The sequence below is a fragment of the Opisthocomus hoazin genome, chromosome 4 (assembly GCF_030867145.1).
Source record: "Opisthocomus hoazin isolate bOpiHoa1 chromosome 4, bOpiHoa1.hap1, whole genome shotgun sequence".
NCBI lineage: Eukaryota > Metazoa > Chordata > Aves > Opisthocomiformes > Opisthocomidae > Opisthocomus > Opisthocomus hoazin.
Window position 1 is genome coordinate 94155081 of NC_134417.1, and position 26108 is coordinate 94181188.

Here is a 26108-nt window from a genome sequence, read left to right on the forward strand (position 1 = left end):
ATGAACACTCGCAAGGAAGGACACTTTGGAGATACTGAGCCAGCAGCGTGCCCTGGCTGCCCAGAAGGCCAATGGTCTCCTGGGGTGCATTCAGAGGAGTGTGGGCAGCAGGGTGAGGGAGGGTCTCCTTCCCCTCTGCTCTGCCCCAGTGAGGCCCCATCTGCAGTGCTGTGTCCAGTGCTGGGCTCCCCAGTTCAAGAAAGATGAGGAGCTACTGGAGAGAGCCCAGCACAGGGCTACGAGGATGAGGAGGGGACTGGAGCATCTCTCCTAGGAGGAGAGGCTGAGGGAGCTGGGCTTGTTCAGCCTGGAGAAGAGAAGGCTGAGAGGGGACCTTGGAAATGCCTCTAAATATCTGCAGGGTGGGGGTCAGGAGGCCGGGGCCAGACTCTTTCCAGTGGTGCCCAGCGACAGGACAAGGGGCAACGGGCACAAACTGAAGCCGAGGAAGCTCCAGCTGAACCCGAGGAAGAACTTCTTCCCTCTGAGGGTGACGGAGCCCTGGCCCAGGCTGCCCAGAGGGGCTGGGGAGTCTCCTTCTCTGGAGATATTCCAGCCCCGCCTGGCCACGGTGCTGTGCAGCCTGCTGTGGGTGACCCTGCTTCGGCAGGGGGCTGGGCTGGGTGACCCACAGAGGTACCTTCCAACCCCCAACGTTCTGTGATTCTGTGAACCAGCAAACATTCAGAAATCTAAACTTCAGAGACCATTCTGAAAGAAAGCAGAGTGTATTCCATAATGAACTGGTAACAAGAATGTTACATATTTTGCTCTAGTAGGTAAAAAAGAAACATCTTTTGCTCATGGTAATTATTTTAAGTGAGAGCTGGAGCATGGTTCCTGGTCACTTTAATACGGATTCAAGTTATTCTTAGCAGCAGTATTAGTTCTGGTCCCTTCCGGTGGGACATTTACCAGGTTGATCAGGTTTCAGGCGCATTGCCTGAGCACAGCTCGCTGCCCCGCTCACCTGGAAGGAGCCAGCAGCTGGAGATCCCAGTCACAGACCGCATGTTCTTCCCAGCTGTGCAGCTTTTCGATGGCTGACTGCCAAAATCCCTGAGACAAAGTCCTCAACTCCAAGGACAGAAAAGTTGCAAAAAGTCAGCAAGCTGTCACAGGTCGGTTTTGTTACAGCACGGATACTGCAAGAGAGCTGTGCGGCATGGACCGGAGCGGCACTTTCTGTGAAGGAAGCCGATCCAAAACTTCAGTTATGCAGAGCAAGAGGAACCTGATTTTCAGGTACTTCAGAGCTTAGGTTTTCAAAGCTGCGTGTTAGAGTACAGACGGTGCAGCTTTCTCCTTCCCTCTTCCTCACAAGGTCTTTGGTTCACATCAGATACACAACAGGGCTGCCGCGCACCCGTGGCATTTGTAAATGGATCCAGGAGCAGCGAGCACCACCCTGAAACCTGCTTCTATCCACAAAGGACCCGGCAGCCACCCGGCAGGCACTTTTGTAAAGACCGAGACTGAACAACGCTGTTTTCTATCTCCTGCTGGAGTGAATTTTACTCAAATCTCCTTTCTTCTCTCTGTGGCAGCACCTCACCTCCCTGCTCAAGGCAGTTCAGCCTTGTTTGCCAGGGCTGACCAGAAACTGGTCTTTGTGAAAAGCGCTATCCCTGAGAGGTCCGTCAGCACAGCTCCATCCGACGCCTAAACCCCTCCTCATCGGGAAATCTCCTCATCTGCTGCTGAAACGTGGTCCGACATGCAGCAGTGCCACACACGGCTGGTGCTCCACGCCGCCGGTCCAGCAGCCAGCCTCTTGACCCCGCAGTGTGCGTAGCGAACGCTTCATCCACACCACAGGTCTGGTTTGTCGTTGTGGACAAGCTCTCCTGGTCCAGCCCCGCAACCGATGAACCCCTCCATGCTCTCACTGCCGTCTGTTTGCAGGTGCGTATCCGAAAACCGCACCCCCATGGAGCTGGGTGCGACAGAGCCTACAGAGGCAGGCCCGACGCCCTGCTTACTGCGAGAGAGCAGGGCTGAACGTCGGCCTGTTTGCAGCCGTCTTCGTTAGAGCACTGGAGAAGACTGTGGTAGGCAGAATCTGAAAGCGGAAACGTGCGAGGCGCCCACGGCTGTACACTCTGTGGAGCAAAAAGGAGAGAGGGGAGAAGCTGCTGAAGTTACTAGCCTAGGTCAAGGACTAGAAGAACTCTACAATACCATCTCCTCCCTGCCCACGCCAATCTGCTGAAAGACCAGCCGATCAGTTTAGAAAGCTAGCTCCGAGTTCGTCAGGATGCCCAAGCAAAGCCGGGTTTTACGAGCAACGAACGCCGTGAGCTATTCACAACACTTCCAGGGTCACCAGTTCAGCTTTCCGTTGGTACCAAGACTCCTGCCTCGGCATCTCCACCGACATTCCTGATTTTTCACAGTCTGAAAAGGCTTCCAAAGTGAACACTGCGGACTTGAGCCCAAACCAAGGGCAGGTCTGGTCTGAAGTGTAAGGCTGTACTTGTGAGACTTCGTAAGACCATCCCTAAGGATGAGGGGAAGTTCAGTTCCTCTGGTAATTTCAGAATTTAATCCTTAACAAAGTTAATTCCTTCTGCCAAAAAGCAGCCCATGGTGTGTGCAACCACCAGAATATATTCACCGTCATGTTGGTGACTCAGTCCCACCTACTAGGAGTAATCTCAAACTCTCGGTCAAAATCCTTTTAGAAGTGTTTGAACTATGACATAAAAAGAATAATTCATCACACTCTGAATCCTTTAGCCAGCCGAAGTCTCAGCAGACACACAAGCTGAACCATCTTTCGAGCAGTGTGAAGCTCACGTGGTTCTCAGAAAAATTTACTTTATACACCAGTAAAATCGTCTTGGAAAAGAACACCCGAGCTGAAGCCAGCGGACGTTTGTTACAGCGTAACCTCACCTGCATTGCTTCATCAAGCGTTTCCGGGGCAGATCTGGTGTCTTCGCTGCAAGACAGCACCGTTCTGGTCCTGCCGCGGACAGAGAGGGACTGCAAACCGTTGCAAGTCTCGGGGCTGTGAGCACCAGTGGAAGAGCACATGTAGAGATCGTTAAGGCAATTAAATCCAGCGACTGGAGACGCTGGCTGAGGCTGCCCAGCCCATCGGCCGTCTGCTTTGTTGGAGGACCTAAAGCAAAGCAATATTCGGAGCACAGTCAGCTACCTATAACGAGGAACCCAAATAAAAATAAGATGACTGTACAGTGAAAATGTACAGCCCTTATCCCCTCTGCAATAAGATGAGATCATATTGCCCAATTAGTGCTTGAATTAATTAGCCCTTTCTCTCCTATCATCTCTTCAAAGTGCACCTCAGGGCTTCTTGGGCAATCCCTGCCCATATCACTCACCCTGCCCATGAAGAGAACAATTCAGCATTCAGAGGGAGCACAGCCTTGTGAAAAGAACCAAGACAGCAGAAAACCACACCAGCTGCCACAGCTTTGGCTACCCGAAGGCACTCCAGCACTCTCCCCGGGGCAGTTACGCTATTTTGGCCTTCTCCCAGAAGTAGGGATCACTAACGATAGGACCTGCCAGCCCCCCTCCCCGCTCCCCTACTCAACACCTTGTGAAAACATCACCCACCTTCAGCTCTGGCAGAGAGGCAGGGATCTCAGAAATATCAAACTCTCAAAATACAATGAAAGCGGAGACAGAGCTACCACCGCCCCACGGAAGGGAAGGCAGAGAAGAGCTCAGCTTTCCCCCACGCAGACAGCATGCGTGTCCCTCTGGATGCAGAGCCGACTGCTCTCTGTCCAGGCAAGAGGGCAAAAGGTACGGGAGATACGGGAACTGAACCGAAAGCAATTGCCACAGCAGTAAGCTCTGCAGCCTGGGCCAGGGCTCCGTCACCCTCACAGGGAAGAAGTTCTTCCTCGGGTTCAGCTGGAGCTTCCTCGGCTTCAGTTTGTGCCTGTTGCCCCTTGTCCTGTCGCTGGGCACCACTGCAAAGAGTCTGGCCCCGGCCTCCTGACCCCCACCCTGCAGATATTTAGAGGCATTTCCAAGGTCCCCTCTCAGCCTTCTCTTCTCCAGGCTGAACAAGCCCAGCTCCCTCAGCCTCTCCTCCTAGGAAAGATGCTCCAGTCCCCTCCTCATCCTCGTAGCCCTGCACTGGACTCTCTCCAGAAGCTCCTCATCTTTCTTGAATTAATACTAAAACAATACTAATCACTTTGTTAATGAAATACTTTCCTATTTTTACCCATTAGGAATAATTTCCTTACGTCATTTCATTAAGAGGAACAGCTCTCATTCTGCCCAGCTAAAGCCATTTCCTCCTGTCACCCGCAGGGGTGAGGATCAGCAACGCCTGGTCTGTAGATACCTTGGCACTACAATCTCTTTGTACCGGGGCTTCTCCACTCGGGTGGCGGCTGCCTTTGACATTGGGATCACAACGTTGTTGATGATGTAGGAACATTCCACTTCTTTTCGAGGGCTGCTGAAAGACAGATTGAAGAGAAAACCCCATGCAGAAAGTGAATGCTGGCACAAAAGGGCATTTGGATACACCGTGGAATGCAGCTTCTCCGGAACACCAAGCGCAGTGGGCTCTTCACGCTGTCACTGGCATTCAGTGATATTTTGGACATGTCACACAGCCTCTTGGTTTGGTTTCTTCCTATATGAAGCAGGATAATACTTACCGACCTCAGTGTGTGGGATTTCGCTTATAACTTTGCATATATTTAGGTCATCCGTGCAGCAAAAAAATAATTCAAACGGGCAAAGAAAATGGCTACGATGACGATCCAAGAATGAAGGGAGATTCAGGCTGGATATAAGGGAGAAATATTTTTATGCTGAGGGTGGTGAAACCCTGGCCTGGGTTGCCCAGCGAGGTGGGAGATGCCCCATCCCTGGAAACATCCCAGGCCAGGCTGGACGGGGCTTGGAGCAGCCTGATCCAGCTGAAGATGTCCCTGCTCGCTGCAGGGGTTGGACTGGGTGGCCTCTAAAGGGCCTTTCCCACCCAAACCACGCCATGATTCTCCTGTCAGTACTAAAATCAAAACCAACCGGTCTGGCGGGGCGAGCAGTGCAGCGGGCGCCCAGCCAGCCAAGCGCTGCCTGAGGAAAAATGAAGCAAGCAGCTGTTACTCCAACATCAGCACCCAAATCGCGTTTCCCAGCAGTCCATTAGCAGTAACGACCCATGTGAATCCCCAGTGGTCTGCAGCCCCAAGGCAATGCTGGGCAAGAGAGGTGTCCCCCCAGCTCCTCTCTGTTTCAACTCACCATCGCTGAGCTTCCAGCTTGGCTGGCAGCAGGGCCTGGAGGGGGCTCTGGGCCGTGCAAAGAACGGTGTTTATGTGCCCGAGGACTGGGAACAGGAAAGCTGTGACTGGGTGTTCCTTCAAGCGGCCTTCTCCCTTCTAACAACGAACCTGTTACAAAATGTGAGCAGAGAACCAAGGTGAAGTCAGGCTGACGTAAGACCCGTTGGTGATGTTGCTACCCCCGTAAGGTCACCAAACCCGCCCCGGGGAACAGAATGAAACAAACTTCTCCTCCCCAAAGTCCTAGATAACCTCAGCTTGATACACCTTTTCTACACCTTTTCTACATCAGCTAACTTTTTCTTCTTTCTCCGGTTTGTGACTGAATTATTCCATGCTGAATACCACAAATGGAAGAATCTTCCCAACCTGTTGTGCCAGATGACTCCGCTATTCAAATCCTTCCTAAAGATCCAGCCCCGTGAGGCTCTCAGAGTTAAAAATGTATGAAAATCATCATGCATCGCCCATTAGAAGATACACACACACCCACCCCATAAACAACAACAGTTTTTGTGTAGTCTTGTGGCTAACCATTTGAAAAAGGGAAGGAGGTGTAGAAAGATAAATTAGTTAAAAGTCAAACAGCTGCTGACCAGCTGACAATTTATACTGGCAGGTGATGCAGGTGTCCTCTAGTAGGTTCCTCACCTTTGTTCAACGCTAACCACCTGCTTGTCCTACCCTCATTACATCCCCAGCAGACTGGGAGGATGAGCTCTCCAGAACACCGCTCAGAAAACACCACCCACCCCCCTTCAAAGCTAAGTGGCCTCAGATTGATTAAACATCATTAAATCAAGCACACAACCTGAGGCTGCTGATGGACTTTCAGCATGAAAGTTGGTTTGGTTTTGTTGTTTTTGTGGTGGGGGTTTTTTTTTTAAATACTGTCTGGTTTGTTCATGATAGTCGGCATCAGCAACCTCAGAACATAAAAAGTATTCCAGGTGCAGCAGCCCGTAAGAACATCAAGAATACGGCCAGTTTGCAGGCTGCACATTGTGTTACTTTCAAAAAACGCCTGGGTGTAAAAACACACCTTTTGGAGAAAGCCAAATGGAACACCAACCCTAGCTCCTCTAGAAACTAGGGTGCGTGCTAGCTGGGTTTCCCTCTTCCTGTCTTGAAACTGGCTCAAGTCTCCTGCCACTCATTTTAACCTGCCATAGATCATTTTAAAATCATCAACTGCAACGGGCTAATGAAGAAAATTCCGCCTTCCAAAACAGCAGGAGCAGCACGCAACTGGAACAGCGATTGCTATCACAGCAGAAAAAAAGATGCCAGAATTTCGCCAGGCAAATACTGATCTACTCCCATTTCAAACACAGGTTTGTAAAAAGCTTCATTTTGGGTTGCTTGTTCTCTTGAAAGAAATACAGGGAATGACATGATTTATTTACTCATTCTGAGTAAATTGGGGGGTTGGACTAGATGACCCACAGAGGTCCCTTCCAACCCCTACTATTCTGTGATTCTGTGATTCTGTGAGTGACTTGGCCAAGGACAGCATTTCTGGGCCCCTCCAGGTGGGTCAGACCTTCTGTAGTTTGCAAGATGCTGGACTCAGTCACTTGGGCGTTACTACAGGACAGAGTTCAAGTATCTCCCACTGGAAGAAAGGGAGCTGCCTTCTCCACTCTACCTTGACTGGTCGCCTTCAGGTACTGGTTAACAGCCCACATTTAGTTTTTGAACTTCATCTCAAACTCCGCTTTGCTTCACTTACAGGAGACGAGCAGGAGTGAAGAGCGTAGCTTTGGGAACGCGCTCTTCGTTGGATCTTTCTTTCCAAAACAGGACATCTTCAGAGCCTTGAGCTCATGGCGCAGCAGCCCACGCAACCCATCCTCTCTTAAAAAGGTTTCAAAGTGCAGGTGGAGAGGGTTGCCTGAAAGCAGGAAAGCCAAGTTATGTTGGGACACACAAAGCTTCCTCTTCACACGCGGCGCTGCACACACATTGTTAGCAACTCGCGCCGGCAGTGCTGGTAAATCACCGAAGTGACACAGCTCACCGAAGCGAGCGTGGCCGATCACGGGCTCTCTCGCCCCAGGCACGCTGCGACGGAGCGAGCAGGGTGAGCCTGGCCCCAGAACAGCAGCCTCTGCCCCGGCCCTCTGCTCGCTGCCCTCCGACAGCCGAGCCCGACACCTCGCCACTGAGCTGCTCACCCCCACGCTAACCTGACTCACACCCCGTGCATACTACCTGGCACTCGTTTGCAGCATTATTTAACGAGTAGAGGGTGAGCTTATACTTTTTCCCTAATGGTAAAAATATTTTTGGAGAGATGCTTTCACAGTTGCACCGTAGAAAAAATATCGACCTCGCTGTCCCTTAACCTACTCAGAAACTCCTTAGTGCACCTTCTTGCTCTTCCCTGGTTAAAGGCACTCACAGAGCTACAGCCACTAGCAACCTTCAGTTATTTCAACAGAAATTAAGTGTTAGGATTCTGCAGAGGAGGGAGCATAGCTCATAAAGCAACCACAGAGCACTAGAAGGCCACAGATGCTGAAATACCAAGTGCTCAGGCTCAAACGGTGACTTCACGCTCAAAGTCAGTGCCAGTCCTCCACCACGCAGCTGCCCCACCGCCTGTCACAACCAGCGTCAGATCTGGAGTCTTTCCAGCAGCCCTCCAGGGCAGGTGTTTAACAGGAACATAAAAGAGCTGTTCTACAAGCCTCCAGAACTGAAATGTTCCTTGCAGAAGACAGAGAGCTGACCCTAAAGAAGTGACCCAAGCTCACATTAAACTAGAGACTCAGAGGCAGGCCAAGACACAACGCGGTCTCCCCGGCTCAGCAGCCTCCACGGACTGAAGATCTGTGTCTGGTTACTACACAGAATGCCCCAGGACATTTCTCCTTCTCCTCTAGAAACAGGCTTACAACTCTGACAGCGTCTTTTTCACCTCCTTGCACGTAAGGAGGAAGAGCGAAGAGGGCAGTGGCACAGAAAGGGATCCTCTTTCACTTTGTAAGACGCGATCTACTCACCATGAGATAAAGAGAGGGTGGGGTGGAAGCCGGAGTCCAGCAGGGCTGTGCGCTCTGCTAGGGACATGGTGTCAGGGTTGACGGTCTGGACGGCGGCTTTGCAGCTGCACAGGATGCGAGAGCTGGGCCATTCACAGCGGCACTTCACGGTGAGGGGTTTCAGCAGCTAGCAGAAGAGAGAAGACCAAGCATTTAGAAAGGGAAACATGCTTCAGATTTAAGTAAAATTGAAGTTCAGACCCAGTATCTCCAGTCTGCTTTCTACAGGTACACTAGTTTCCACTCACTAAAACAGCAAAGCCAGGCAAATTGTGAAAAACTGAAAGACATCTCTGGCATAATCCTTCCCCAGCACAACTCGGGGAAAAACACCCTGAAACCACAACCCAGCAGCAGATTCGCAGGGTGAAATAAAGTCAAGCGCCAGGATCAATGTTAAAAGAGCACGCGAGAGTCCCGCCACAGGCTGTTTCTCCTCCTGACCACGGGTTAACTACCTCAAAATAATTCAGTGCACTGAGGGACACCTTTTGTGTGATTGTTTGCTAGCGTTTCCAAGCCAACAGAGCTGCTCCTCTGCGACTCCAGTGAAGCCACACTACTTAATCGCTTTCTTTTCAAAACTTCAAACACCTCTGTGCCTCCTCCCACCATTTTCTTCCTCCTCTTCCATAAAGGATTTCTCTAGCTTTGATGCTTCCAAAAAACTTCATTAAAAAAAACCATTCGGCGAGCAATCCACCAGCAGCAGCATCCATCATTCTGACGAATATTATGTTCCACTTTTCCTCACCTGCCTGTTGGAAGCGCAAGCTGCAACCACCACAGCCCCTGTGTCTTTGTTCCAGCGTTTTCCCCGCCGCTGTCGCTACGACACAGCTGACGCCCCTTCCCCAGCTCAAACGGCAAGCGCCAGACCAGGAGAGGGAGCATTAATAACGCTTCCACCTACAGCCTGAGCAGACCCAATTCAGTCGTTCCGGCTTTGTGCTCTGGTGAAACAAGAGATCACACCGGGAAAAGTAACACAATTTTTAATCTTTTCACCTAAAATCTGCAGCTTGTTAAATACCTGTTACTTGTAAACCAATATTTGAGGAAAAAGCTATAAGCAAGCTCAGGCAGTGTGGGCTGGGTGAGTGGTCGGTGAGGTGGATCGAGAACTGGCTGAATGGCTGAGCTCAGAGGGTTGGCATCAGCGGTGCTGAGTCTGGTTGGAGGCCTGGAACTGGTGGTGTCCCTCCGGGGTCAGTACTGGGCCCAGTCTTGTTCAACTTCTTCATCAACGACCTGGATGAAGAGTTAGAGCGTACCCTCAGCCAGTTTGCTGGTGACACAGAACTGGGAGGAGTGGTGGATACACCGGCAGGCTGTGCTGCCATTCAGCGAGACCTGGACAGGCTGGGGAGTTGGGCAGAGAGGAACCTGATGAGGTTCAACCAGGGCAAGGGCAGGGTCCTGTGCCTGGGGAAGAACAGCCCCAGGCACCAGGACAGGCTGGGGCTGAGCTGCTGGAGAGCAGCTCTGCGGAGAGGGACTGGGAGTGCTGGGGGACGACAGGGTGACCATGAGCCAGCAGCGTGCCCTGGCTGCCCAGAAGGCCAATGGTCTCCTGGGGTGCATTCAGAGGAGTGTGGGCAGCAGGGCGAGGGAGGGTCTCCTCCCCCTCTGCTCTGCCCCACTGAGGCCCCATCTGCAGTGCTGTGTCCAGTGCTGGGCTCCCCAGTTCAAGAAAGATGAGGAGCTACTGGAGAGAGCCCAGCGCAGGGCTCCGAGGATGAGGAGGGGACTGGAGCATCTCTCCTAGGAGGAGAGGTTGAGGGAGCTGTGCTTGTTCAGCCTGGAGAAGAGAAGGCTGAGAGGGGACCTTGGAAATGCCTCTAAATATCTGCAGGGTGGGGGTCAGGAGGCCGGGGCCAGACTCTTTGCAGTGGTGCCCAGCGACAGGACAAGGGGCAACGGGCACAAACTGAAGCAGAGGAAGCTCCAGCTGAACCCGAGGAAGAACTTCTTCCCTCTGAGGGTGACGGAGCCCTGGCCCAGGCTGCCCAGAAGGGCTGGGGAGTCTCCTTCTCTGGAGATATTCCAGCCCCCCCTGGCCGCGGTGCTGTGCAGCCTGCTGTGGGTGACCCTGCTGGGGCAGGGGGTTGGGCTGGGTGACCCACAGAGGGCCCTTCCAACCCCCAACATTCTGTGAGTGTGGGATTCATGGAATTAGCTGTTAATCAGAGCCAGGCACTGGAGGCCTGGCCAGAGCTCGCATTATAAGGGATAGTGACTACGTGGTATCCCTGCCTTCCCGACACTCCAGCCTTTTGGTTTTTCACATGCAGAAACACACACTAGCAGTTCAGTTTGTTTTATCAAAATCAGTAACTTATCAATATTCTTCACTGCAAGTAAGGCATTGTGTATTTTATTATAGATTGCAAAGGGAGCAAGCACAAAATTTCATCGAAAGAAGCAGAAAGTTGTATTTCAGCTAGGTTTAGGATGACTATCTACTTCTTAAGTCCTCAAGAATGACAAAGACCCACTACACAACACTGCAAGTAACTGTGGATTAAAATGGCCATTTAAACAGATTTAGACTTCCGTAATTTGGTTTAGTACTTTCAGAATCCTCTGGATTTCTGCAGTGTACGTCAAGAGAAAGCGAGGTTTATTATCTACAGAATTAGCCCAGAATGAAAGCACAACTACTAAAGTGTCTACCTTGAGAAGATCCGTCCTGAGCTTCAAGCAGTAACATTGCTAATCGGCTAAGAATATGTTAACCTATCAATCACTGCAGCAGAAATACAGATTTAAGTGGCTGCTTTGAATAATCTGTACTTTCTGTTCCCTCATTCTACTGCCGTCCAATCAATCCTAGGCTGAAACTACCACTGTTAAAACGCAACATAGCTTTACTGAATGAACACAGCAAGAACGACCTTTGCTGAAGCCATCTAGGAAAGAAAACAAACCCTTCTCTAAAAATACATACAATGTTTTATTCCATTAGGCAATGCATCAGCCTGAAGCCTCTGCGTGTCGCAATTAGCCCAATTTCAACTCTGAGACTAAAGCACAACCAATTGGTTACAAGAGCAGCAGGTACCTCACAAGGTGCCGATGATTTGCAAGAACGATCACGCTGGATCAGACCAAAGGTTCACCTTGCTCAGTATCCTGCGGAGCAGCCAGGCTAAAAACAGGCAAGGAGAAAGAGCTCCAGAGAAGGCCTGCAGGAGTTCTTGGAAGCGGTTCCACCCAGCACTGGCAGCCTGGCACTGAGGAAGAAGCCCAGACAGAGATGCTCCACAGTGCCAGGCACGCCCTGTCACAAGCAGGCAAGTCCAGGCCACCAAGCGCCAAGGTGCCTCTGAAGGCCGGGAGGGCGAAAGCAGCTCCCCGCTGCGCCAGCACGACAGAGGCAGACTGAGGCTTTGCTTTGCACAGCCCTGGCTCCATCTGGGCTTGAACCGTTTGTCCTTCACCCACCATGATGACAGTGACAAGACGCAGGCCAGGAGGATCTGCCCACACGAACAGAAGAACAGCAGGTAGGTGGCTCTGCAAGAAACAGAACGCAGCGGCCCTGAGCGGGTGTCTAGAAAGTGAGTCTAAGAATCGGGCAAGTGCACACGATACATACCCTAGTGCTCTGCAGAGCCTCTCCCAGCACCTGCAGCTCAAACCACGCTTAGCTTAGGTACCCCAGTATGTTTAGCAGCCTTCAATGACTCTTTCTACTATGCAGCAGAATGCATCCTGCTTTTTCAGTAGCTTCAGAAAATGGAACGATGACAACTTCACAGAAAACATAAGGAAAACCCCTCAAGAAATAAGAGTGGTACTCAATTTTATTAGCAACTTGCCATAAACATGATGACATATGTGTTTGAAATGATACAAACTGAAACCCAGTTGGTACTATTCCTATGTTGCAAGGTCTTGCACATGGGTGGGGGCAATCCCCAGTATCAGTACAGGCTGGGGGGTGAAGGGATGGAGAGCAGCCCTGCCAAGAAGAACTTGCAGGTGCTGGGGGGTGAGACGCTCAGACCTGGACAGACAGACAGACCTGGAACTGTTGGAGTGGGGCCAGAGGAGGCCCCAGGAATGATGTGAGGGCTGGAACCCCTCTGCTGGGAGGAAAGGCTGGGAGAGCTGGGGCTGCTCAGCCTGGGGAGGAGAAGGCTGCGGGGAGACCTTAGAGCAGCTGCCAGTGCCTGGAGAGGCTGCGAGAGAGCTGGAGAGGGGCTGGGACAAGGGCAGGGGGTGATGGGACAAGGGGTGATGGCTTCAAGCTGAGAGAGGGGAGATTTAGATGAGGTAGAAGGAAGAAATTCTTCTCTGTGAGGGCGGTGAGGCCCTGCCCCAGGCTGCCCAGAGAAGCTGTGGCTGCCCCCTCCCTGGCAGTGCTCAAGGCCAGGCTGGATGGGGCTCCTGCCCATGGCAGGGGGTTGGAACCAGATGAGCTTTAAGGTCCCTCCCAACCCAAACCATTCTGGGATTCTATCATACGGTATGGAATATCCCTTTGGTCAATTTGGGTCAGCTGTCCTGGCTATGTCCCCTCCCACCCCCAAGCACACTGGCCTTTGGGGGCGAGGGGGAGATGGAGAGACCACCTTGATGCAGTGCAAGCACTGCTCAGTAGTAGCCACAACACCAGGGTGCTGTCAACACCTTCCCAGCTACCAGTACAAAGCACAGCACTATGAGGGCTGCTATAGGGAAAATCAACTCTGTCTCATGGAGAGCCAATGCACCTGGTTAAACCAGGGATTGCACCCAAGAACACTGCAGAACTGAAGGAAAGTTCCCAATTTATTTAAAAATTACTCCGCATGTGTCCCCCCCACCCGTGTTTAACAAACAATGGATCCAGAACATCTTTTTCATTCCACATTCAAGGCTCCATAAGAATCTGAAGAGTTAAAAGGTATCTCTAGGTATCTCTTCAGCACCAATAAGACACGTAAGATTTTCTTCTCTATATACTGAAAATCAATAAGCAGAAAAACATGTTCTACATTCTGTGCAAGACTCAAAAAGCTTAGAAACCCACTCATGAAAAACACTAAAACCAGGTCACCAGGCTGCTGCACAGCGTTCAGCCTTCACCTAGCCAGGGAAGGTACACTTTGCTCACCCATTTATAAAAAGGAGGTACCATCTTCCAACAGGCTGCCCACAAGACAGGCAACATCACATATATATATATATACACACATATATATACATATATATACATATATATATACACACACACATATATATACACACACACATATGTATATACACACACACTTGGCAGTTTGATTGTTGCTCTTCTACACAAGAGATCACAACTAGTAATTTTGTACTAATTGTTAAAAGAAATTCCCCTCTAGAATCCTACAAACATGCATACTCATTTCAAATTTTGACAACTGAACTGTACGTACAGAAGTCTTCTAGCTAAAGATCCTTTTCTCAGCCACTATCACCAATGCCTTAAATATGAAATTACTTTCATCAAGCTACGAGAAGAGGAGAACTGACCAGTTAAACACTCCACTGACTGGGCGGGGTGACGTGGCGCAGGCTCTGAGGGGTGCTGGAGACCCACTGATGCGGGTGCAGGAAGGACTCTGCCACGTAGCATGTCCCAAAGGCTCTGTAGGAGGAGAGCTCTGCAAGAGAAAAGGGAAATCTCAAACTCAGTAAAGCTTTGTGGCATAATGAGTGTGAAGGGTGAGGGCAGAGAGGCCCAGAAAACCAAAAGTGGAGTGATCTAAGGAGCATTCTCCAATTACAAATAGCATTGAACTTAAATAGGCCCAGTGTAAACAATCACGTGCAATTAATCAATTGCATTTCAAGCAACAACCTCCAGATCAACCTAAGCTCACATTTCAAACACATTCGTACACAGCACAATATAAGTGACAAAATAAGAGCTCTTTTTTCTGCGTTTTATATGCTGGAGACCATTTTCAGAGCTAGACAGCCTCAATTTTGAGCTACTCTGCCTTTTCCACCAGACAAAAAGCTTACACAGTGCTAAAATCTGTACACTAAACGCTGTACTAGTTTCATATAAACTTTTCAAAATTTGAATGAAACACTTATTAAAGAATATTTGATGGTTGACACCATTATAAACTCACTGGACATGATTCTGAAGTGTAAAAAACCAAAAATACTTTTGATTTCCACACCGTCAGTTTACTGCATCCATAGATCTACATTAGTGTTAGTTCAGCAGTAACCCCCCCCCCAAAAAAGGTGAAAGAGCAACAGCAGTGCAGTTCTCCCCGCACTGCGGTAGCCACGTCGCAGCCTTGTCACCTGAAGGAAGCATCTTGTCAAAAAACAACCGTTTCTGCAGCTTGCTCTTACACATATTGGATTATCTTCCCCCAGAATTTGCAGCTGAGAAAGTTAAAGCTGGTTTTTAAGAAGAGGAGGAGTCTTTGGGGTTTTTTTTTTTCCTCCGAAACACCACTATTTTCCCTTCTCTACAGCTGCAGTTTGTGACAGCGGACCCTTCACAGAAGCTCAGGCTAAAAGCATCTGTCAGGTCACCTGGCCTGGTGGCCAGAAGCTACCCACTACCCCCCAGAAACACCAGGTTCCAAACACTACTTAGATACCTCAATCCTTTACATGGGTGTTTGAAACCATCACACACCACCAGCGTGGGTCAGCAGCGCCAACCCCCAGACGCTAGCAACAGCTTCAGACCAGAAGGTAACATCTCCCTCGACACTGGTTTTCAGGGTTATTTTGTGACTGCAAACTCAGTCGCTTTCCACACACCTTGCACAGTAAATTAAGACTCACAGCAGATTTCTGGGCAGGTGGTGTTTTTTTGTTTTGCTTTGTTTTTGTTTAATTTTGGAGGACTTGAAGAATATATAAAAGTATAAGGGTTTTTTACAGCAAAAGGTGAAGCAAGTTCAGTTATCACATGTCAAACACAAAGTAGAGGTAAACTAATATCAGCTGATTCATTACTATATGAGAAAAAAATAGCAAAAAATAAACAAACATTAAAATAGTATATTAAAACCAAACTATTTGATGTGATTCATAAACTTGCTTCCACAAATCACACTGCTGTCGATTCAAGGCTTGGTTTAAAGCAAGTTTCTTTCTTCGCTTCTGTCACTGCAAAATTACGTGTTTCTAAGAAGGAAACGAGAAGGAATGGCATCTTCTACAGGGCACCTGGGACAGCAGACGAGGGCGAGAGCCAGTTTTTCTTTTTGGAGGTCACCAGTGACACAGAACCCAGTCGACCGTGCTTCATCACTAGGTCTCCAGGCTGCCAGCCACCACCAAGGACTACTGGGGCCTGGGGATAAAAAGTGACACTGAATTCCACTCTTAGAAGCCACAGGACAACAAACACTTCTTAAGCATGCTCCAAGAGGGAAGGAAACCACTGCGGAGTTATGTTTTCAATTAATGACGTTGCCATAGCAAGTTAAGTCTTCTCTCTCACCTAGGGGAAGCAGTTTGAGGAGGAAACGTCCCTGGGCCACCATCAATGCTGTTTGTTTGTCCTAGCAGAGCTGCCCACAACCACAGCTCACAATTAACACACTGCTTTCAGGGTCCTCTGGCTCTGCTCACGGCTGCAGGGAGGTATAACCAAGATCAGCAAAAAGGAAATCCAGGCACGATGGTGCCCGCAGGACATTACTTGCTCGGTAGCATTGGTCACAGACCAGCAGTCATTGGTGACTGCTGTTATAGACCAGACTACGCAGAGAGTGTAGACTATTTAGAATAACGTGGCAGTAATTAACGAGTACTGCTCAGAGATGATGATTGCCATGATTAAGACCACCATTCTCCCTTCACCCTTTTCCACTTCCATTTTTATAACGGGTGAGGAAAGCTGGCCGCTCTGCAGTTTGGTTTCTGCTGCTCCAGTCACAGATACCCCCTCCACCCCTACCAGCGTACGCCTTGTGGCAGACAGACGAGGCCCTACACACCGACCTGCTGCTCTCCACAATCTTCTCCATGCTCAACAGCAGCTCAGTACTTCCTCGCACCAGCAAAATGTCTCTTTAGTAAAAGAGATGGGTAGAAAGGAGCTGGAAATTTCACAGAATCACAGAATAGTAGGGGTTGGAAGGGACCTCTGTGGGTCATCTAGTCCAACCCTCCTGCTGAAGCAGGGTCACCCACAGCAGGCTGCACAGGACCTTGTCCAGGCGGGTCTTGAATATCTCCAGAGAAGGAGACTCCCCAGCCCCTCTGGGCAGCCTGGGCCAGGGCTCCGTCACCCTCAGAGGGAAGAAGTTCTTCCTCGGGTTCAGCTGGAGCTTCCTCGGCTTCAGTTTGTGCCCGTTGCCCCTTGTCCTGTCGCTGGGCACCACTGCAAAGAGCTTGGCCCCATCCTCCTGACCCCCACCCTGCAGATATTTGTAGGCATTTATAAGGTCCCCTCGCAGCCTTCACTTCTCCAGGCTGAACAAGCCCAGTTCCCTCAACCTCTCCTCGTAGGGGAGATGTTGCAGTCCCCTCCTCATCCTCGTAGCCCTGCGCTGGGCTCTCTCCAGTAGCTCTTCATCCTTCTTGAACTGGGGAGCCCAGAACTGGACACAGTACTCCAGATGAGGCCTCACTAGGGCAGGGGAAGGAGAACCTCCCTCGTCCTGCTGGCCACACTCTTCTTGATGCACCCCAGGATCCCAATGGCCTTCTGGGCAGCCAGGGCACACTCCTGGCTCATGGTCACCCTGTCGTCCACCAGGACGCCCAGGTCCCTCTCCGCACAGCTGCTCTCCAGCAGGTCCACCCCAAGCCTGTACTGGTGCCTGGGGTTGTTCCTCCCCAGGCGCAGGACCCTGCATTTGCCCTTGTTGAACCTCATCAGGTTCCTCTCTGCCCAGCTTTCCAGCCTATCCAGGTCACGCTGAATGGCAGCACAGCCTTCCGGTGTATCTACCACACCTCCCAGTTTGGTGTCATCAGCAAACTTGCTGAGGGTACATTCTAACTCTTCATCCAGGTCGTTGATGAAGAAGTTAAACAAGACTGGGCCCAGTACTGACCCCTGGGGGACACCACTTGTTACCAGCCACAACCAGACTCAGCGCCGCTGATGATTTCGCATTCCTTACTAGGAAATTTAATGTTATTCACTATGTAGTCTACATTTTATAGCACCTGTGGTATAATTACACACATACTTGGGAATGCAAGAAAATATTATGCAGAACAATTAACTAACTTCATGCATTTGCATTCATGTCTGTATAAACATCTAATTCCTTGAGAACGGTAACTGCTTTATGGTGAATTAAAGATAATCATAAGCTAATTTGGTTAAAGAAATACCGGAATACAACCAAGACAAAATTCAGTCCCTCAGAAAAGATCCAAAGCGTCGGAAAAGTCAGTACTCCCCTGCGTCTTCTTGTGCTGTATTACAGACCCCTGGTACGAATGTCTAGGGCCCTTAGGGATGGTTATTTTCCCCAGCATCGGAGCTGAATCAAAGAGCAATTTCGGTGGGAAGGTAAACCTGGAGGTCACCCAGTCTAAACCTCCATTCCAAGCAGGTCTGACCGACCCTCTCATCGGCAACCCCAGCCAAGAACGCCAAGGAACGAAGGCTTTCCTCACCCGAGATCGTGCGGGAGCACCTACACAAGTGTACCTCGAGTCGAGCTGTATGGGCACTGCTCTTTGGTTTTGTCAGACACATTCTGCCCCAGCAGAATGGTAATTTTGAAATTTATCAAAAATGTCATCCAACATATTGGATTTATAAAAGCTGGTGCAAAAGGAAAGTGCACTTACCCAGGGGAAACACACACGTATGCAATGAGGACAATAATTAAAACATTTCTCCTTCCAGACAAAGGGCAGGGAAAAGGAAAACACTCAAGCTAAGCAAAAATCCTCACATTCTGCTTTTTTCCAAAGTCGAGGGAAACGAGCTTTGCAGTTTACACCAAGGGCCAACCAGATTCAAATTGTTACAAATCAGAACACGAGAGTTGTTTCAAAAGTTCAGAAGCACCTTGAAAGGATTAACTCCAGTGTCTCCAGAGACTCCTGCAGTGGACTGAGAGGCTCTTAAAAGGGGAAACCCCAAAATGCATTTCAGGTTTTGAAGATGGAAAGCCTTGCTTATTTTTTTTCCAGGAAATCTAGTCACACAGAAGTAAATATCATCCTAGTCAAGAAATTAGTACCATCATGCTTCTCAGATATTGGAGGTGAAACATTAGGAGGTCATGGCCTAGAAGAAAAGCATAAAACTCCTGTCCACAGTGTGCTGAGATTTAAAGATCCACGTGCTTTAAACAACACTTTCCAGCAAGCACCAAGAGTTGAAACACAAATGGTACCCGCGAGCACCTCTGATGGTACCCTGGCACCAGTTTAGAAACCAACACTTGCAAGGACCAACTTGGCAGCTTACGCCGCTGTGGAGCCCTGTTCCATAACGAGCTGCTCTGCCGGGACAAAACGACGAAATTAAGCCCCCTCCTATCTCAGCAAGCTCCCACTATAATCTTTGCAAAGGAGACAGAACTGTGTCCAGTTCTGGGCTCCCCAGTTCAAGAAAGATGAAGAGCTACTGGAGAGAGCCCAGCGGAGGGCTACAAGGATGGTGAGGGGACTGGAACATCTCCCCTACGAGGAGAGGTTGAGGGAGCTGGGCTTGTTCAGCCTGAAGAAGAGAAGGCTGCGAGGGGACCTTATAAATGCCTACAAATATCTGAAGGGTGGGTGTCAGGAGGATGGGGCCAGACTCTTTGCAGTGGTGCCCAGCGACAGGACAAGGGGCAATGGGCACAAACTGAGGCACAGGAAGTTCCGTCTGAACATGAGGAAGAACTTCTTCCCTCTGAGGGTGACGGAGCACTGGAACAGGCTGCCCAGGGAGGTTGTGGAGTCTCCTTCTCTGGAGATATTCAAGACCCGCCTGGACAAGGTCCTGTGCAGCCTGCTGTAGGTGACCCTGCTTCGGCAGGAGGGTTGGACTAGATGACCCACAGAGGGCCCTTCCAACCCCTACTATTCTGTGATATTCTGTGAAATCACAGCCCTCAAAAGACAAAGGTAACACCTCTTACTGGTACGGGACTAACTCAAAAGTTTTTCCCTCACCCTTATTTCTACAGAGAAAATACCATCCTGCTAAAGAAACAGCCCGTTCGTAGCTTCCGGAGAACCTCCCAAGCATAAACCAGAAGGCTACAATTACCTCGGCAGCACGAAGTCGCTTGTAGATGTCTGTCTGCTGTCTTATCCGATATTCCAGATCTGAGATTTGGGCCCGCAGCCACATCCAACGGCAAATAATGGCTGCTCTCTGCATCGCCCACTGGTGCTCTGCGTGGCGACGTCTGAAAAGCAACAGTTTGTGCTTATCATTTAACAGTCTCAACACTAAAACCAGACAGAAATTCAAGAGCAGTTTTCACTACTAAAAAGTTATTGAGGGTTTGTGGCGGATACAGGACAAGTGAGCTTTCCCTCCACAAATTCTACCAATATCCAGCCCTAATTTACAACTCCTGTCCCCAGGATGGAGTGCTCAATGCAATTCTTCAACCGTGCAACAAAATGTGTTGAAAAGGAGCAGGCAGCATTATTTTGACTATCACAAACCAATGCAGGAGCCCAGCTCTTTCCAGATAAGCACAGAAACGACTTCCCTCCTCTGCAGACTCAGGGGTGGGGAATTCAGGAGAACTGCCTGAAGGGACAGAGTCGTAGCTCGCGCTGCGGACCACAGAGCAGGACTAACCCGTACCTGTGACACTCCTCATAGCTGTTTGTCTAACACCATCTCAAAAACCTCTCCGGACAGAAACCTCACGTGCCCTTCAGGAAGGTACCTCGGTCCCTCACTATCTCAGCCCCAAGATTTTAGTCTATTGCTTGAATCTCTGTTGCTGCCACAGACGCCCATCACGCCAGCATCACGCAGAACAGCAGATATTGAAACACCCACACAGATAATATTTACTCTTCACAGAATGACAGAATGTAGGGGTTGGAAGGGCCCTCTGGGGGTCACCCAGCCCAACCCCCTGCCCAAGCAGGGTCACCCACAGCAGGCTGCACAGCACCGCGGCCAGGCGGGGCTGGAATATCTCCAGAGAAGGAGACTCCCCAGCCCCTCTGGGCAGCCTGGGCCAGGGCTCCGTCACCCTCAGAGGGAAGAAGTTCTTCCTCGGGTTCAGCTGGAGCTTCCTCGGCTTCCGTTTGTGCCCGTTGCCCCTTGTCCTGTCGCTGGGCACCACTGCAAAGAGTCTGGCCCCGGCCTCCTGACCCCCACCCTGCAGATATTTAGAGGCATTTCCAAGGTCCCCTCTCAGCCTTCTCTTCTCCAGGCTGAACAAGCCCAGCTCCCTCAGCCTCTCCTCCTAGGAGAGATGCTCCAGTCCCCTCCTCATCCTCGGAGCCCTGCGCTGGGCTCTCTCCAGTAGCTCCTCATCTTTCTTGAACTGGGGAGCCCAGCACTGGACGCAGCACTGCAGATGGGGCCTCAGTGGGGCAGAGCAGAGGGGGAGGAGACCCTCCCTCGCCCTGCTGCCCACACTCCTCTGAATGCACCCCAGGAGACCATTGGCCTTCTGGGCAGCCAGGGCACGCTGCTGGCTCATGGTCAACCAGAGGGAGATAAAGTCCTGCCTCTAATAGGCAGCTGGAATTTCCTTTGCTGGAACAGAAAAATCACCTTGCATAACAAGTGTGGGGTTTTGTTTTGGGTTTTTTCATCATTTTAGCATTACACTTCCAGTGATACTGCTTACTGAGCAGCCCCACAAACACTGTATCACTGTGAACTGAAGCGCACGGCTGGCATTTATTGACAAAAGCTTTTCCACAGAGGAAAAACCTGATGCAAGTGCATTCTCAATCCACAGGATCCTACAGCAAGGTCGTTCTTACAAAATGGAAGTGTTCTTCTCTTTCAGTACCTGCACCCATAAATTTACAATCCTACGATGACCTTGTGGCTTAAAGCCCTTCTCAGAGTTTTGTTATTTCTAAGCAAGTAGTCTAAGAAAAATTTTGTAGCTCACAAATACTAAATACACTGAGCATTTGATCTGCATTTATGGAGATTCTGAAGCACCCATTCAAATAAATGTTGTAATATAAGCAAAATACAGCTACACAGTGGCACTTCAACCATTTTAGAGCTGGAAACAACAGCTAGTGCAAGCATCACTTCGTCAGTGGAACTCTGCAGAAGCTCTGGTGTATGCTTTTTGCCTTCGCACCAATAGTTTCCAATAACTACAAAATCTTTTGGTGCAGGCAGAAAGCTGCCTGCAAAGGAACAGGGATAGAAAATAATTTCCAAGTTGAATCTGCTGTTCTTAACTCAAGACCACTCACTCCACAACCCGATGTAATTCACCTCCAACTTCTATTTGCCAGTCCCACGGTGGGTTGTTGTTTTTTTTTTTTCTCTCTTCAGAAAGTGTGTGACCTACTTTACATCAGCAGTATGATGGCTAAAGAGCAGAGAACAATTAGGGCTAAAACCACTTTGGGGAAGCATTAAGAGGCTCGCTCTCATCCGTGTGGGGAGTATGCTCTATCTGCATAGGATCAGATGTGGCTACAGTTTAATAACTCTAACTTTAATATAGAACACAATGAATTATGTAGAGCTATATATCAATTTTAAGAACAGAGCACTGACTAGATGAAACAAATCATCTCTCAGATAGAGAAAAGTTTGGATTTTCTTTAAATTAAAGCTTCTGGAAAAAACTGGGAGTCGATACGCCAGCAGAGATAAAAGTCAGAAGGGGCCGCAAGCTGACGAGGCAGCTTCGAAGCTGCTCCGGAGAGTCCAGAGAGCCGATCGGTGAATGAGATCCTTCCGACTGACAAGGTCACGCCAAGGGGAAACCAAGCCACAGTCTGACTGACCAAACACGCTGTAAGGAGGTTTTCCCACAGGAAGTTTAGCTGATAGGCACTCCTGAAAACAGACCAGCTTTTACTGACGCAAAGCCCTGGCCAACCCAAGTGCTGTATCTTCAAAGTACGGTTTACCTTCCAGGCTGGAATCGGTTTTATTGCAGGCATTTCCTTTCGCTTCATTCATTTTTTGAATACTACCATCTTCCTCTGCCAAAGATCAGGATTTTTCTTCCCCTCCTCCAAACACACTACAGCAAGTGCATGTTGCTTCAAATGCCTGAAGACACTGCAGCATCTCGTCTGCTTTCTCTCGGTCTTTGAAGGTGGCAATGCAACATTTGCAAACTAAGGCCAACTGGCCTACTTCACTAGATAAAAACAAGCACTGTTCAAAACTGGTCAGTGAAAAAAAATAGAATAGTAGTTCTGAGCTAAAAATATAAATATAATAGTAATTCTGAGCTAAAGATGTCTAAAGAAATTAAATACTAGGAAAGAGTTCTCCAGATACAATTGCATTTGGAATTGGAGCACCACCACAGAATGTTGGGGGTTGGAAGGGACATCTGGGGGTCCCCCAGCCCAGCCCCCTGCCCAAGCAGGGTCACCCACAGCAGGCTGCACAGCACCGCGGCCAGGCGGGGCTGGAATATCTCCAGAGAAGGAGACTCCCCAGCCCCTCTGGGCAGCCTGGGCCAGGGCTCCGTCACCCTCAGAGGGAAGAAGTTCTTCCTCGGGTTCAGCTGGAGCTTCCTCGGCTTCCGTTTGTGCCCGTTGCCCCTTGTCCTGGTGCTGGGCACCACTGCAAAGAGTCTGGCCCCATCCTCCTGACCCCCACCCTGCAGATATTTAGAGGCATTTCCAAGGTCCCCTCTCAGCCTTCTCTTCTCCAGGCTGAACAAGCCCAGCTCCCTCAGCCTCTCCTCCTAGGAGAGATGCTCCAGTGCCCTCCTCATCCTTGTAGCCCTGCGCTGGGCTCTCTCCAGTAGCTCCTCATCTTTCTTGAAGTGGGGAGCCCAGCACTGGACGCAGCACTGCAGATGGGGCCTCACTGGGGCAGAGCAGAGGGGGAGGAGACCCTCCCTCGCCCTGCTGCCCACACTCCTCTGAATGCACCCCAGGAGACCATTGGCCTTCTGGGCAGCCAGGGCACGCTGCTGGCTCATGGTCACCCTGTTGTCCAAGGGAGACAGCCCTGCTCCCATCTCCTCCGCCCCCAGAGCTCCTCTTGGCAAACACCAGCTTCAGGAGACAAAGTGACGGAACAAAGCTCATTTTTCCAAAGAGGTGACAGTTCCACACCACGAGCCGCTCCACACGGCAGCCAGACACATGGCTGTGCTCGAACCGGGGCAGCGAGCGGGCCACCCCTTGCGCCAGCAGCTAGCTGTCAGCTGGCTTCTCCTATCAAACTGCATTCTTCGATGGACCACTCAAGTACTACTTCTGGATATAAAGTTGAAAAAAAGCAGTGAAGACCTCCATTCTCATTACAGCTAGTTTTCAGACTACCGATCGCTTCACGCACGGAAAACAGAATTGATCATTTTGAAAATCCTGTGTGTTTATCGCGAAATGCAGACACGTAGCTCACCACGGAGATCAGCAGCCCGGCCACATCAAAGCTGACGCGTGCTGCCTTCTAGAGTGGTTCAAAAACATTCCTACTGCAAAAGCACTTTCAGTCAGTTTTAGAATAATACAAAAGACCGTTGTCATTACAGACACTGGGCTTTTGAAAAGCCTTTACCTTTGTAAAGGTAAAAGCTTTCTCTTTATATGTTTGTCCCCCACACCAGCACCAATTTGATTAGCTCCTTTCTACTGCGTTACTACAAAACAGTCCTATTTTATCTTTATTTATGAAATCAGGACCAAACTTTATCCTCCCACCCCCACCCAGTTACACCAGACAGTCTTACAAAAGGGCACTTCTTATAAACCCGACCTTGCTCATGGCCTTAAACCAAGATGGACACAACAGCATTAAGTGGCATGCACTGCAAAGGTTGTTGCAGATAAACTATTACCAATATTTCTGACCTAGTATGTGCCAAACCAACGCAGAAGAGAAAGCACCATAAAAGCACAAACAGTAAAGAACACTTGGTGTAGAAGTTCTCAAGGAAAAACAACACAAAGCTCACAAGGAAGACGATGAGGTAAATACAAGATGAAAACTCCCATCTTTGCTCCCTTCAGACCAACACTACGGCCCTCCCCAGCACTCCAGCTGCCTCCCAGCAGCCACCTGACCCTATAGAATGGTTTGGGTTGGGAAGGACCTTGAAGATCATCTGGTTCTAACCCCCCTGCCATGAGCAGGGACCCCTTCCCCCAGCCCAGGGTGCTCAGAGCTCCATCCAACCTGGCCTTGAGCCCTGCCAGGGAGGGGGCAGCCACAGCTTCTCTGGGCAGCCTGGGCCAGGGCCTCACCACCCTCCTGGGGAAGAATTTCTTCCTTCTGCCTCATCTAAATCTGCCCTCTCTCAGCTTGAAGCCATCACCCCTTGTCCTGTTGCAACTGCTGGAGAAGTCTGTCCCAATCTTTCTTACAAGCCCCCTTTAAATACCGAAACACCCCAGGCCAGGCTGGACGGGGCTCGGGGCAGCCTGATCCAGCTGAAGATGTCCCTGCTCACGGCAGGGGGTTGGACTGGGTGGCCTCTAAAGGACCCTTCCAAACTTTTCCATGATTCTCTCATCCCGGGAGCCCCGGAGCCAGCCCTTCCCGGCGACACGGCGTGGAGACATTTCAGGCTTTAAGTTCAGGGGAAGCCGCCAGACGATAAACAGGGACCGCAGAAAAAGGGTTTTTTCCACTTTTTTACCACAAAAACAAGCCGATATTCCGAAGAAACACAACTAAAACTACGCTTCAGACGTAACCGACCCGAAAACGCACAGCCGAGCGGCCACAACGCTCCACCAACCCCCGCAGGCTCCCCGGGGAGCCCCCTACTCACCCCGGGGAGGCCGCGGCCGGGCGCCCCGCTCCCTCCTCCTCGCCGGAGCCGCTGCTGCTGCCGGTGGCGTCGGAGTCGCAGGCGCCCTGCGTGGCGCGGAGCCGGGCGGCGGAGCTGGCCACCAGCAGCCGCAGGTCGGGCGGCAGGACGCCGGGGCCCGCTCGCCTCAGTTACCGCGCCAACCCGGCCAGCTGGTGCCGGACGTGCCGCTCCACCTGCCGGGCCTGAAGCGCCCGTAGCCGGCGGCGCCGAGCCCAGTTCCACAGAGCGGCCTGGCGGCCCCCAGCGGCAGCCGCCCGCCCGGTGGGCGGCGGGCACAGCGCGGGGGCCGTGGCCGCCATGAGGGCCCGAGGGCGGGGAGACTGGGGCCGTGCCTCAGGGGGAGGGCGGGCGGCTCCCCGGGGCGGCGGGACGCAACCCGCGCCTCAGCCCGCACCGCAATGCGCAGGCGCGCACCGCTCTCGACACCTCCCTCCTCCCTCCCATTGGCTGCTGGAGCACGCGCTCGCTGCGGAACCAATCGGAATGGGTAAATACTGCCAGCACGTGCTGGGGGGGGAGGAGCGGTGAGGAGGGCAGGCTGCTGAGCCAATCACAAGTGTCAGCCCGCCCCCCCCGAGTCTATATAAGGCGGCGGAGGGGGCGGTTCTCCAGAGCGGGTCGGTGTAGGGGGTGGGTGCCATCTTGTCCGGGTGTGTCCCCCGAGGGCTGAAAGGGGCCGGGCCCGGGCAGACAAAGAACGCGTCCGGTTCCACCGCGGAGCCCTTCCTCCACCCTCGACCCATTTTCTGCGCTGATCCAATTACCCAAGCATCTCAGCCGGTGATTAATCCAGCCCAAGGAATGAGAAGTCGGCGTTCAGGGAGCTCCCTGAGGGCTTGCGGTCCCGTCTGGGCGTGAGGGAAGGAGGCGCGAGGCGCTGGGCCCCGGCTGCAAGGCCGCGG

General features: G+C 50.9%; 2 protein-coding genes across 2 annotated transcripts; both read right to left on the reverse strand.

Moving 5' to 3' along the window:
• Positions 1 to 510: 510 nt before the first annotated feature.
• LOC142361110 (KAT8 regulatory NSL complex subunit 1-like) lies at positions 511 to 6976 on the reverse strand. Its single transcript, XM_075417944.1, has 6 exons — positions 6905 to 6976; positions 6180 to 6312; positions 5248 to 5332; positions 4334 to 4450; positions 2899 to 3127; positions 511 to 2102 (listed from the first exon to the last, which is right to left on the reverse strand). Exons 1-6 carry the CDS (start codon positions 6974 to 6976, stop codon positions 1953 to 1955), a joined length of 786 nt encoding a protein of 261 aa, XP_075274059.1. The 3' UTR covers positions 511 to 1952.
• A 1393-nt stretch (positions 6977 to 8369) lies between these two features.
• LOC142361111 (KAT8 regulatory NSL complex subunit 1-like) lies at positions 8370 to 25505 on the reverse strand. The gene is made up of 6 exons (XM_075417946.1): positions 25339 to 25505; positions 25165 to 25278; positions 19512 to 19653; positions 15503 to 15629; positions 13832 to 13962; positions 8370 to 8462 (listed from the first exon to the last, which is right to left on the reverse strand). Exons 1-5 carry the CDS (start codon positions 25503 to 25505, stop codon positions 13835 to 13837), a joined length of 678 nt encoding a protein of 225 aa, XP_075274061.1. The 3' UTR covers positions 8370 to 8462; positions 13832 to 13834.
• Positions 25506 to 26108: the final 603 nt, after the last annotated feature.